This window comes from Aspergillus costaricaensis (genome assembly GCF_003184835.1).
Source record: "Aspergillus costaricaensis CBS 115574 unplaced genomic scaffold BO79scaffold_5, whole genome shotgun sequence".
Lineage (NCBI taxonomy): Eukaryota > Fungi > Ascomycota > Eurotiomycetes > Eurotiales > Aspergillaceae > Aspergillus > Aspergillus costaricensis.
In genome coordinates this window covers 358,863-374,788 of record NW_020291805.1, presented here as the reverse complement: position 1 = coordinate 374,788, position 15,926 = coordinate 358,863, and the positions used below count along the sequence as shown (strand labels likewise).

Sequence of the window (15,926 nt, the reverse complement as noted above, 5' to 3'; positions counted from 1 at the left end):
TAAATCTATTCTAATAATAAATTAAATATATTATATAGATAAAGTTTCTCAGGATAAAAAATAAAATATATATATATATTTTTAAAAAAATAAATCTTATAAATATTATTAATTTTATTAATAATAGATACAGAATTATATTATTTTTTTAATAATTTTTATAAAAATTAGCTCTATCTCCAGTTATAGATATTAATAAAAATTTTATTATTAATATTAAAATTAATAGAGTAGTAGGACTAGTTAATTTATTATATTTATTAATTTTATATTTTCTAGATTTTATTTTATATAAAGATCTAGATCTGTTCTATATAATAAATAAATTTATAAATTTAATTTCAGATAATAGTATAAGATAGCAGGTCTACTAGAAAAATCTAATTAAATAATATTTAAAATTTATATTTTTTTTTAATTATAAATAAAAATAATCTAATAGATTTATAAGACAGAGCTGTAGTAGTAAAGTTAATAAATAATAATAATTTTAATTAATTATTCTAGAAGTAATTAATAAATAAAATAAATTATTAAATTATATATTAATTAATAATTTTTATTTACCTGTCAGTCTGTGGATAATATATTATTAAAAACTTTAATTTAATTTATAAAATTCAGTATAATTTATTTTAAAAATTAATTTATAATTAATTTTTTTAGTCAGAGATAATAATGTCAGAAGATTTTATTTAAATATAAATTTAATTAATAAATAAATAGATTATATTTTATATAAAGATTTATTTTATATAGAAAATAAATATTATATATTTATTAAAACAGTTTATTATTATAAAAATAATATTAAATCTGTAATAGTCTTTCAGGAAAAAATAGAAATTTATAAATATATATTATTATAATTAATTAAAGATTAAAAAAGATTAGAATAGTTTAAATAATAAATCTTAATATATATTTTTTCTTTTATAAATTAAATAATTATTTATATAATATCAGATATCTCTGTTTTAAGTACTCTAGAAGTATTATTATTTAATTAATATTATTATTTTTATTTATTTAAAATAAATTAATAATAATTATTAATAAATTTTATCCAGCAGCTAGGCCTGTAAATTATTTTTATTAAAAATTATTAATTTATTTTAATATAAAAATAACTTATTTTGCAGGAAGTAATTAGTTTTTTATTAATAAATTTATTTTTAAAGATTTTTTAAGAAGAGATAGATACAGTTTATTTCTAGAATATAATTTATAATATAAAGATTTTATTTTATAAAGATTATTAGTACTAGATTAAAAATTATACTAGATTCTAGAGACTCAGATTTTAATAATATTTAATAATAATAATTACTAGTTATCTCTGAGTCAGTCTTCTTCTATATAAAATAATTAATTAATATATTATTTTTTTCTAGTTAATATTTAATAATAAAATAATATTAAAATAATATTTTTATCCAGTAGGCCTACTAGATATTAAATTTTTTAATAATTATAAAATATTTTAAAATTTAATAATTTATAAAAATTATAAATTTTTTTAATTATTACAGGTCTTCCAGTTCTGTTTTTTATTTTATAAGAATATATATAATAACCAGTATTTTCTTATTATAAATATTATAGTTATATTTAAATAAAAATATAGTTTTTAAATAATAAGCTATAGAATATTATATATTCTTAATTTATTAATAAAAGACTTTTATAATTATTTTATTAGCTGTATTAGTTTTAATATATATAAATTTAAATAAATTATAATAAATTAATATAAAAATTAATATCAGGACCTGCTTCAAGGCCTGGAAAATTATTTTATAAAATTAATTTTAAATAAATAAAATATTTTTTTAGATAAGTTAATTTATGAGCTTAATAATCTAGTTATAATTTTTTATAAAATATTAATAAAAATTACAGAATCTGAGGAATAATTAGATTTTTTTAATAATAATTAAATACTGTTATTTTATAATTATAATAGTTTTTATAAAATTAATCTGAATACTGGTAATAGTAATAATAAATTTTAGAAATCTAGTTTTTATTATATAAAATTTATATTTATAGATTATTATTTAAAATCTAGTTATTTAAAGATACTCAAGAATCTAATAAATATAAAATTTATATTTTATTTTATTTTTATTAAAGATTAATATATTATTTATATATACTATAATAAATTTATCCAGAAAGTTTATAAGAATTTTATTAATAAGATACTGGAAGACTACTAGTCTATTTATAAATTTAAATAATAATATTTAATATTTAAAGATTTTATAATAAATTTAGAAAATAATTAAGTCTTCAGATTCAGGATTTATATAAATATAATAGAAGTCTTAATAAATATTAAGTTTTATAAATATTTTTATATTCTGGAGACAGTTTATTATCTTATTAATTAAAAAAATAAAATAAGAATTCTTACAAATCAGGATATTAAATTTTTAATAATTAATATATAAATATAGTCTTTCTCTGGATTTTTTTATTATTAGAATAAAAAAGATAAACAGAACTATATTAAATATAATAATTTTTTTTTTTAGATTTTTAATAATATAATTATAGATAGCTTTAAGTTCTTCTAAAATTATTTTATAAAAAAAAACTATTTTTAATAGATTACTTTCTTCTAGTTAGATATAATAATTATAAGATTAAAAAATAGATAAAATATCTAATTTTTTTTTAAAAAAAATATTTATTAAATTATAATAATATTTAAAAAAAGTCTGTTTTATCTTCTTTTTTTTAGTTAATTTAAATATTTTATTATTAAAATCTGTTTTTTCTGTAATAGTCTTCTTGATTATATTTAGAAATATAATAAATATTTTTAATTTAAAATTCTAAAGATATTTATAAAAGATAATAATTTTAATAAAAATTATTTTAATTTTTTTAAAAATATTTCTTTTCTAGGGGCTCCAGGGAGTTCTAGAAATTTAATATTAAAAATTTTAATTTATTAAATTTTAGTATATTTTAGTTAAGTCCTCCTGTGAAGTACTCTAATAAGTATAAAATATTTTAAATTTTATTTTAAAAAAAAATATCTATAATAAAATATTAATTATTTTTTAAAAATTATAATCTTATCAGATAGTATCTTATTAATAATTCTAATTAATTAGATACTGTAATAAAATATTTTAAAGAATTTATTATAATAATTTAATCTTGATTTTATTTTATAAAAAAAGATAGTTAGATTATATTAATTTATTTTACTAATAATCTAGTAAGATTTTTTATTTTATAAATTATATTTATTCTAGAATAATATTATAATAATCTAATTTAAATATCAGAAATAGTATATTACAGAACTAGTATTTATTAATTATAAATATAAATTAGATAATATAAATTAAAGATACTATAACTTTATTATTAAAATCTATAATAATATAATTAATTTTAAAAAAAATAATATTAATTTAGAATTAGCAGGCTATCTAAATAATAAAAATAATATTTATATAAATATAAATATTAGTTTTAGTATTAGTAAGGATACATATAGATATTACTAATTTATTATTTAATATTAGAATTTTAATAATAAAATTTTTATTCTCTTGGCCTAGCAAATTTTATAAATCTAATAAATTAATATTAATATTTATTTTATCTAGAAAAAAGATTTTTTTTAAATATTATTTTTTATTAAATTACTATCTTTTATTATCTTTAATAACTTAATTTAATCTACTTTTTTCTTTAAATAATTCTAGGTTAAATATCTCTATTTCTAGTAGATAAAATAATATTTTTTAATTATTATATAAGTATATTTCTCTGATTCTATATTAATAGTATAACTGGTATTATAAAAGATTTTAATTAGAGTAAAAAAGATTATAATTATAATAATAATAATAATTAATATAAATAACTAGTAATTTAGAATACTTATCTTATTATAATACTTTATTATATTATTAATTAAGTCTAATAATTAAATATATTTTTTAATATATTATTTAAATATTATATTATTATTATTAAAGCAGAATATTGTCAGCTCCTGTAATTTAAATAAAAAATATTAATAAAAATCTTTTTTTTAATAAATTTTAATAATATCTACTTCTACAGTGAGATAGTAGAATATAAATATAAAATTATAAAATTTATTATTAACTGCTATTTTAAGCTTCTGATACTGTTAGTATATATTATAAGACTTATTTAAATTAATATAAATGATTTTCAGGTATTTAAGTATATTAGTTATATTTATATAAAAGTTTAAAATATTAAAATAAAATTAAAAAATTAAATATTTTTTAATATTATTTTTATAATAATTAATTATATAAGTTTATTAAATAATAGCTATACTCAGGTAGTCTATATTAATTTTTAATTTTTATTATATTATAAGAAGCTAGTCTTTGAAATTAATAATTTTATTATTATTAAATAAAAATAAATTAAAGATCTTTATTAATTTCTTAAATTTAAAAGTCTCAGCTGCTCAGCTGTTTTAGTTATTAAATTAAAAAAATTAAATAATATATAAATTATATTTATATATTATTTTATTATAATTATTATTAAGCTTATTCTGTTAATAGATAGTTTTATATATTTTTATTTTTACTTTTTTTATAATATAGAAAATTATATTAAAGATTTTATTAAAGTTCTTTATATACAGTTTATAAAACTAATTATAAATAATATTTTTCTTATTATTAGACTCTTTTTCTAGCAGGATTATTAGATATTATTAAAAATTTATAATATTTAATACTGATTTAATATAGCTTTTTCTAGCTATTATAAGTATTTTTATTAATTATTCTAGTTTAAGTTTTAGTTAGGTTGTTTTATCTTAGCTGTGTTTAATATTATTAAATATATATAAAAAATAATACTGATTACTAAGCTAGATAACTAGTAATATATAATATTAATTTAAAGAATAAAAAATAGAATAATACTAGAAATTATATAAAAGCTGATTAAATAATCAAATTTAATATTATTTAATAAGAATTTCTAATATAAGAAAAGAAAGAAAGAAGCTCAGGGAGGATATATAATTATATAAAAATAAATAAGTTATGTAAGACAGGTAAATAAAATAAATAAAACAAAAGTCATGTAACCCTGAGACATCACTCACTGTCACATCTACTGCCATACCTGCTGTTATAATTATTATTATTATTATAATTATTTTTATTTCTGCTGGTCTGCTTTTTTATAAAAAAAATCTATTTTTTTTATTATAGAAAATTTTCTTAAATTTTTAGATTTCTTAGTTAAAATTTTAAAGAAAGTTATTATAATCCTGGAAGTTATTAAGAAGATTATTAATATTATATTAGAAATTAAGAAGATATATAATAAGATAAAAAAAATAAAAAAAATAATTTAAAATTAATAAAAATTTTAAGTAAGTTTATATTTTTTTAAATATATAATTAATATATAACTAATATATAATCAGTATCTTATTATCAGTATTATAGCAGGTTATTTCAGAAAGATTATTATTAGAAATATAAAATAAAAAGAAACAGAAAAAAAGAATAATTTAATAATTATTTAAATAATAATATTTAAGTATAATTTTTTATAAAAATATAAATTTTTATAACTATTAATCTTATAATAATCTGATATAATTTATTATCTAATATATTTTATAAATATTATAATTTATTTATTTAAATTCTAGTCTAGTATTCTTTTTCTTATTTTATTTATATTTTCTGGCTTTTATCTAGTATTATTATTTTTATTCTTATTTTTATTCTTATTTTTATATTTATACTTACTGTTAGTATTATATTTATTTTTATTTTTATTTTTATTATTCTGCTGTTATCTCTGTCTACTAATATTAAATATAATTTTAATTATTTTATTTTTATTCTAAATAATTAGTCCTGGTTCTTATAAATAAAATTTAGTTATATTTATTTTATTATTAAAATAATTTAATCTATTAGATTTTTTTAGAAGAAAATATTTTTTCTTATATATTTTAATAAAATTATTTTTTATAAATTTATTTATATTAATAATTAAATGGGCATAGTGTATTTTAATTATAAGTATTAAATAATAAAAAAAATTCTTAATATTAAGTTTATTCTAAAATTTATTATAATTATATAAATTGTCAAAGATATATAGAATAAAATAATAATTTTATTTATTTAATAAAACAGTGCTGGATATATTTATAAAATATTATTTATTAATATTTATAAAATAAGTTAATGTTATAAGCTGGATTATAATATTTAATATTAATTAATATTATTTATAAAAATCTTTTATTATTTTTTTTATTTATATTATAATTAATCTTTATCTAAATTAAAATAATTATTAATAGATAATACTTACTAGATCTAAGAAAAGATATTAAATATTTAATTAAATTTAAATTAGCTAGCTATGGCCTGGTAAATTAAAATAAAATTAATTAATTAATAAATTCTTTATATTTATTAAGAAAAGAAAATAAGAATCTAATTATTAAATTTTTTTAATATCAGATTCAAGAACTTATTCTTTTATATTTTATAAAAATTATAAATATAAATTATTATATTTTTATATATTTTATAAGTAGCAGAGAAACTGGGAAATATTTATTTAATTAATTATATTATTTTTTTATTATTTAAAATAATAATAAACTATTACTATATATAGAAAATTATTTTCTTAAATATTTTATTATCTGATTTAAAAATTCTAATTTAATTAAATAAGTTAATGGGAATGACTAGTTTTAATTAAATTAATTTATTTTCTTATAAATTATTATAATTAATAAATAATTATTCTTATAAAAACTATTAGTATAACTAAGAATTACTATTTTTACTAATTTAATTATTGGAATTAGATTTTTACTTATTAAAAAAATAAATAGATACTGAGGCTTTCTAGAGACTTTATAATAATAATAATATAATAATAGTATTTAGTATTATTACAGCTATAATAATATATTCTAGCTGGAATAGATTAATTAAATTCTAATTTTAAAAAAATAAAAAATCCAGTTTATTTATTTTTTTTTTATAATCTTATATAGAGAAGCCTAGCTCTGAAAGAATTAGATTATATTATTTTTTATTTTAGTTATTTTTAATATTTACTTAGAATATATCTTTAATTATAATATTTTTTTTAAAAACTATTATTATTAATAATATATAAATACTTAATATTTAAAAAATATTATTTATTTTATTATATTTAATACTAGTAGTACTTCTTACATGAGTTTTAGTTAAAAAAAAAATAAGTTTATTAAAAATAAGACTAATATTAAATTAATATTAATTAATATATTTTAAGATAATATTTTTAAAATCTGTTTTAGATAATATTTATTATTTTTATTTATTAAATATTAGTAGAAATACAGGATAAATACTAGTATAATAATATTATAATATAAAAGCCAGCTATTAAGTACTTTTATATAATAGAAATAAATAAAAGAAAATAAAAAAATATCTATAATTTAAATATTATTTTTTTATTATTAATAATATATTAATAAATAAATATTATTAGGATGCCTGGTACATGAGTATATTTATATATAAAATATATTTTTTATTATAAATATATATTTATAGTTTTTTTATATTATTTTATATATCTTTTTAATAAGTCTTTATATTATTATTAATTTATTTTCTAATTAATTATATTATTTTTAATATCTGTCGGCCTCTTATATCTTTTAATTTATTTATTTTATAATTATTTATAAGTTATCTGTAGAAATCTTTTATAATATAATTATAATTTTATTTTTTATAGAAAGAACAGCTGCTGTATTTTTAATAATTAAAATAAATATTATTATTATTATAAGAATAAGATAAGTATAATTATATAAAAAAAAATCTTTTACTAAATATAATATAATATAAAAATAAAAATAATTAATATAATTTTTAAATTAAAGCTGTGCTCTAAGTTCTAATTTAATTATAATATTTTTAATTTTAATATTTATATTTTTAATCTAGAATATAAGAAGACTAATATTAATAACTTTTTTTTTATATTTATCTTATTTTTAATAAGTATGAGTAGCTATTTTTTAAAATTCTTAAAATTATTTATATTTATATTAATAAATATATTAATTTATTAATTTTATTATATTTAGTTTTTATTTATTAATATATTTATCCAGGTACCTTGTGAAGATTACTAGTAAAAAAGATTTTTATTTTTATATTTATATATATTTTTTTTATATTATTTATATTAATAAGATATTATCTTATACTGGTACTAATTATTTCTAGATTAATATATATAATATCTTTAATAAGTCTTAGAATATTATTATTTATATAAATATTAATTAGATTATTTTATCTGTTTATATTTATAATATTAATTATATTATTATTATTAAGATTTTTTATTATTTTATATATAAGTTCTCTGATTATTAAAAGAATATTATTTTTAAAAATTAGAATTTTATTTTTATTTTTATAAGGACTATATCTAGCTCTGTTTAAAGAATAAATTTAAATAAAATAATATTTATAATATATATTTTATATTAGTATATTTTAATTAGAAATATATAATATAGTACTAGAGTAATTAATAATTTATAATTACTTTTATATTTATAATATATTTTATAAAAGTCTTTTACTGAATACTTTATATTATTATTAGTAGAATTAAGATAATTAATAATTAAGAATTATAAAGATTTTAATTATTTTTTATAAAATTATATATAATCTCACGTACCACCTGCTTTATTATTAATTTAATATTTATAATATTATTTTTTTAAAGCTTCTTATTCTTGTTTAATATTATTAGTTTTTTATTTTATATAATTTATTTTTTAATTAAAAATTTTTTTTTTAAATTATCCAGTGCGGGGGCCAGTCTAATATATATTATTATAATAAGATTTAATAAGATTTTCTATATGCTTCTCTCTATTAAATAAATATTAAAGATTTTAAATATATAATATTTATATATAAAAATTATATAAATTTAATTTATATATAATATTTGATTTACAGTCTAATTCTTTATAATTTTTAAAATAACTAGAGAAAATAAATACAGATTATAATAAAGATTTTATAAGTTTAAACTAACTGAATTTATTAAATAATTTATAATTAATATTATATATTTATTAAGGTTTCTAGTAAATAATTTAATAATAATAAATCTTTTTTTAATTATTAATCTAATATAGATAACTGCATAATCTAAGCTAGTTTTAATAAATATAATAAAAATATATATCTCCTCCTTAGAAAAATAGGTTTAAATAAAAAATTTCTTTTCTTTAAGAAATATTTAGTTATAAATAATTAATAATATAATATATATTTTAAAAATATTTTATAAAAGCTATTCCAGATCTTCTATATTAAATTATAATATATTATTATTATTATTATTAAATAAAATATTAATAAAATAATACTCTTTTATTTATATATAGAAATTTTTTATAAATTTTTTTTTTATTATAATCTTTGTCTCTAGACTCAGATATATATAAATTATTTATTTATATTATTTAATAATATTAAATAATTTTATAATAGCAGAAGCAGACAGGCTGCTTTTTATATTAATAAAATCTAATTATAATAAATTTAGAATTAATTTATAAAGATAATTTATATATTAATAAATATAACTTAGCTTCTTCTAGTTAATAATAAAAATATTTTTATAATTTATAATTTTATAAATTTAATATATTATAAATTTTTTTAATTTAAAATTTAGATATAGTATTTTCTTGAATATAAAAAGAATATTTATTTTAATTTTATTATTTAATTTAATTAATAGTACAAAGTCCTGTGTATATTAGATTATAAAATATTAAAATAATTTTCTTAATTAATATAAAATAATATTAATATCTTATACTTTTTTATTAAGAATATATTTTATTATAAATTTCTAGTTATAAAGTAATTAATTATCCTGTATCTCTAAAGTAGTATTTATAATTTATTATATATAATTATTAATAAATATTATTTTTATATCAGGATTTAAGAGTAAGAGAAATCTTATATATTTTAAAAAATTATATATATTATTATAAAAAGATATAGCTATTAATAAAATATAAAATCTAATATATAATTAAATATAAATAAATAAGATACCTGATTTTTTATTATATAATAAATAAATTTTATTAAATATAATAATTTTAAAATATCTCCCCAGATTGTCTGGGAAATCTATAAATATATAAAAATTAATTAAATTATATAATTTTTTTTATTAATATATTAAATTTTTATTATTTAAAGATTGTAGCAGGTCTTTTATATTTAATAAAAAATTATTATAATAATATATATATTTACCAGCCTGTCTTTAAAAATTTTATATTTTTTTATTAATTTATTTTTAATATAGCTTCCAGCCTGACAGCATATATTATTATAATAAAATAATATTTGAAATTCTTTAATTATTAATATAATCTTATTTATCTATTACTTAATAAGATAAAATAAAATAATAATAATTATAAAATAATTTTTTAGAGAGTCTGACCCGTCTCTCTTAATTATAATAAATTTATATTTAAATTTATTTAATTATTATATTATATTAGTTATAAAAGCCTTTTATATATCTTTAAAAAAATATTTATATATAAAAGAAATATAATAATTTTCTAAATCTTTCTAATACTGATAATATCTATAATAATTATTTTATATAATAAACTGAGTTATATAATCTTAATAATATAATTAATATATATAAATTACTAGAATTTTAGTTCCTGACTATATAGTATTCTTTTTATATAAGAATTTATTAAATTTTTAATATATAGATTTCTACAGATTTTCTTATAATTATTAAATTAATATTTTTAAGTGTCCAGTTACTTCTTATATATTAAGATTTTTTTATAATTTTTTAATATTAATTATATAAGCAGGTTATTTAAATCTGTATTATTATTAAAAGATTATTATAAATTCTCTATAACTTAGTATATACTTAATTTAAATATATAATTATTAAATATTTTTAAAATATTTATCTCTTTTTTCACGTGTTTAGATTTTTTTAATATAATTTTATTATTTTTATTAATTTTAATATTTTTAATAGTTTTAGTACTTTTATTATTTTTAATATTTTTAATAATTATAATTATCTTCTTTGCCTGAGCTATAATTTAAGATTTTAATAATTATAAAATAGCTTTTATACAGATATAAATTTAAAATAAATTTTTAAAATTAAATATTTTTAATTAATATTTAAAAATTAATTTTTATTAATTATTTAACAGCTTATGCTTCTAGACTGGAATTTATAATTATTATATTTTTAATAAATCTAAAGACTTATTATCAGTAATAAATAATAATAATAATAATAATAAAAATTCTTTATTTAATATTAATTTTAAAATCTTTTTTATATTTAATTTATTTTTAATTATAAAATTAGTTTTTACTTTAGCTGCTTACTATATTTTAATTTTATATATTTTAATAAATTATAATTTTATTATTTTAATTACTAGAGTTAACTATAAAAATTTTTTATAAAATATTTTTAAATTTTTACCTAGTAAGGTTGCTCTGAAAATAATTTTATTATTATTTAATTTATTAATTTATAATAGATTATATATTTATATTAAAATATTTTTTAAAATTTATATTATTATATTTATAGTATTCTCAGAAAGATTTCTTTAATAAAATATTTTTTTTAATTTTTATATATTTTCTAATCTTATATTATATAGAAAATAAATAAGATATTTATTAAAATTTTATTTTATTTTATTAATATATTAACAGCTGTATTTAATAATATTTTATATATTTTTTTTAATTATAAATTTTTAGATTCAGGCAAGCCCGGCTCTCTATTTTTAATTATTAATTAAATTTTTTATTATATAATCTTAAAATTTAAATTAATAAAATTTAATTAAATCAAATAATAATCAATCTTTTTAATTATTTTTAAAATTAAGTTTTAATAATTTTTATAATTTTTTTTTATTTTTTTTAATTAGTTTCTGTACCGCAGTTATCTCTGCTATAATTATTTTTATTATATTATTATTTATTAAAAAAAATTTTATATTATTTTTATTATTTATTTTTTTTATATTAGTACTGTTTTCTTATATTATCTATAAAAGTTTTTTAACTTATTTTTAATTTAATTTATTACTGCTTCAGCTATTTTGCTTTAATATAAAAAAAAAAATAAAAATAAAAAAAAAATAAAATAAGTAAGAAAGAGAGGAAGAAAAAAAATAAAAAAATAATATAAAAAAAAAATAAAAGAATAAGAAGAAAAAAAAATATAATATATATAAAAAAAGAATAAAATAACAGTAAATTAATAATAAAATAATAATAAATAACCTGTAGAAAACTCAGTCAGTATAAAAGAAAAATAATAATATAATTTTTTATAGATAGATTAGAGATAGAAAAATAATAGATTTTTAATAATAATAAATAACTATAAAATAAGTTTTAAACAGTTAATTTTTTATTATTTTCTTAAATATAGTTTCAAAGTAATATATAAATACTAGTATAACTATTATGTACAGTATAACAGAATACTTATAATTTATCTTAGTTAATAACTATTGGGAACTGTTATGCAACTGGCCACAACTCCCGGTAACTTCCACCAGCGGCCTACTATGATGTTGATCCTTCTTCTCCCGTCACGGACCTCATTTCCGTATCAGTTTCATGACCCTGACCCTGCCAAGGCGGATCATTGACCGAGCGTAGTCCCTGCTTCGACTTTATCCGCCCTATAGGCATTGATGATATCTGCAGGTGTGAAGATCTGCAACGTTTCCTGTTTGAATATCCGTTTACCTCTACATTCGGACGTTTCGACTTGAATAACGGTGGATGGGGAGATGTTGCCGAGAAGGGTGCATTCTGCTTTTCTCCGTGCTGGATTGGGATAGTTAGGATGAGAGGAGGATATAAAGGTTGGACATTCTCATCTCCTTGGACACTAACTGTAGACTGTTAATCGAGCAGTCATCATGAAGTTTCAGAGCACCCTGCTTCTTGCCGCCGCGGCTGGTTCCGCGTTGGCTGTGCCTCATGGTCCTGGACATAAGAAGAGGGCGTCTGTGTTTGAATGTAAGCTTCCATCTGCATTGTTGTTGCGAAGCTGACAGCATAGGGTTCGGATCGAACGAGTCTGGTGCTGAGTTTGGGACCAATATCCCTGGGGTTTGGGTATGTATCATTGCCAAAGTATAGGCGTATGCTGATGTCGCAGGGAACCGACTACATCTTCCCCGACCCCTCTGCCATCTCTACGTTGATTGACAAGGGGATGAACTTCTTCCGCGTCCAGTTCATGATGGAGAGGTTGCTGCCCGACTCGATGACTGGCTCATATGATGAGGAGTATCTGGCCAATTTGACGACAGTAAGATGATTCCAGTCTGCTTTGAGTAGTGCTGACGAGATAGGTGATAAGAGCGGTAACGGACGGAGGCGCCCATGCGCTTGTCGACCCTCATAACTATGGCAGATAGTAAGTACGCAGTCCCCGTAGGTGATGCTTGCTAACCAAACAGCAACGGCGAGATCATCTCCAGCACGTCGGATTTCCAGACCTTCTGGGAGAATTTGGCAGGCCAGTACAAAGATAACGACCTAGTCATGTTTGACACTAGTAAGTACCCACAATCCCGTCAAGAATCATGCTGACAAGGCAGACAACGAATATCACGACATGGACCAGGATCTCGTGCTGAACCTCAACCAAGCAGCCATTAACGGCATCCGCGCCGCAGGTGCGACCAGCCAGTACATCTTCGTCGAAGGCAACTCCTGGACCGGCGCCTGGACGTGGGTCGACGTCAACGACAACATGAAGAATTTGACCGACCCCGAAGACAAGATCGTCTATGAAATGCACCAGTACCTAGACTCCGACGGTTCCGGCACCTCGGAGACCTGCGTGTCCGAGACCATCGGAAAAGAGCGGGTCACTGAAGCTACACAGTGGCTGAAGGACAATAAGAAGGTCGGCTTCATAGGCGAATATGCCGGGGGTTCCAATGATGTATGTCGGAGTGCCGTGTCGGGGATGCTGGAGTACATGGCGAATAACACGGACGTATGGAAGGGTGCGTCGTGGTGGGCAGCCGGGCCATGGTGGGGAGACTACATTTTCAGCCTGGAGCCCCCAGATGGAACTGCGTACACGGGTATGCTGGATATCCTGGAGGCGTATCTTTGAGGTCTGGGTGGGTCGCAGATGCGGTGCATCGGAGAACTATACGGAGTATCTTGTCCGGGTGGGCGGTGGTGGTACAGAGAGTACTAGTCTAGTATACATTAGTGGCAGCGCACTGACTGACGTCACAAGGCATTCCGTTTTGGACGCTCCATCCTTGTGCATTCTGTTGAGTGTTACCTGTAGGCACTAGGCAGTGAGGCACGCCTGTCGCTGAAATAGTGCACGTTGTACACCGTAATCAGTAGTCAGTGGATTCTTATCAACGATCATCAAGTATAGCTCAACGAATTGCGTAGGAAGTAGACATCTGATGACCCACAGATCGTAGGATATACATAGCTCTCCTCGTCAGCCTTATCGGATAAATCATGTTCGTGGATGAACACCGCGATGTTGTTGAATGCACGAGAAAGCAACGACTGCAGGTAGGGCAGTGATGGGATGGTCGAGGCCGATGAAGGAACCATGGATGAGAGACGGGCCCGCCAAGACGCTCAACGTAAGCCCGGGTTAATAGTCTGGTCGATCGGAGAGGGTCAATCCCGGCACTTTTCCCGTCTGCCGCGACGGTTGAGAATTGAAACAGCAGATTTGCTTCTTTTCATAGGTGGTCATGAAGTCATGACTCAACTAGTCGTGGTTGATTACGCCAGTTGCCTTGCTAAGAATACTCCGTGGTGATGATCCATCAATCACTGTTGAGATGACTTCTTGGGCACTTCATCGGACGTCCCTGAGGCAGTACCATGGGACGGACAGCAGGGAAGATGTCGATGCAGAAGAAACTTCCGAGAAATGTCATGCATACCAATAAAAGCATCCAACATTGACCGCGTATTGCCAAGCTCAGAATGATGAAGCCTAGTCAGTGGAGGTTCAGTGGATGGTGGGCTGAGGGTGAGACACGCTCATCCAGAGATCCAGGCTCACAGGAAATCTTGGGAATGAGATGGTTAAGCAGATTCCCGATGATGACGATCGCTACTTCACTGTACGGTGCCTCTTTGGTCCACCGTGTATCAGATAGGTTGGTTGAAGTGATACGATCCAACTGGACCCGACCGACATAGATTGCGCAGGACTACTCAGTTAATAGCCAGAATTCCCGTGTGTGTATAAAATTGATGAAATTGAATACATCAACTGACTTGATAAAATATAAAATATTAGGAAACAAGGTTAATTCCAGAGTAATAATAATAATGATAATAATGAGGAAGAGGACGCGTATTACCCCAGCCACTTTCTGACGTGGCGGTAGGGCTGGTGAGTCTCCGCCACGAGGGTCAGTCTTCTCAATGGGGATTAGTCCCTTGCAGTGTGTTCTGTGCAATGTCAACAGAAATATTGCTTGCTATGAAAATATCTGCTCATTACCAGAACCCTTTAAAAAAAAAAAGGCTCCACTATCAACCGTGCTGGATCCCGCGTTTGGGTTGCGGTGGAAACTCGCTCGAATTTATTATAGAAACAAGCGTGGCGTAGTCCATCATCTGCCCTCCGTGATTGGCCCGCTGATCAACCAAACTCTCTCCATCTGACTGCGCCTCCCCAATAAACTAAATTCAAAGCAGTAAATAACAAGTAATTTTGTGTTGATCCCCCAGCAGCCTCTTTTATAAAATCATCCT

At 19.4% G+C, this 15,926-nt stretch overlaps 1 protein-coding gene across 1 annotated transcript; it reads left to right on the top strand.

Annotated features, from left to right (window-relative positions):
* Positions 1-12,682: 12,682 nt before the first annotated feature.
* BO79DRAFT_276992 (glycoside hydrolase family 5 protein) lies at positions 12,683-14,295 on the top strand (the record flags this gene model as incomplete). Its single annotated transcript, XM_025687788.1, has 6 exons — positions 12,683-13,181; positions 13,225-13,280; positions 13,324-13,476; positions 13,520-13,584; positions 13,628-13,725; positions 13,769-14,295. Exons 1-6 carry the CDS (start codon positions 13,082-13,084, stop codon positions 14,293-14,295), a joined length of 999 nt encoding a protein of 332 aa, XP_025543069.1. The 5' UTR covers positions 12,683-13,081.
* Between the last annotated feature and the right edge of the window lie 1,631 nt (positions 14,296-15,926).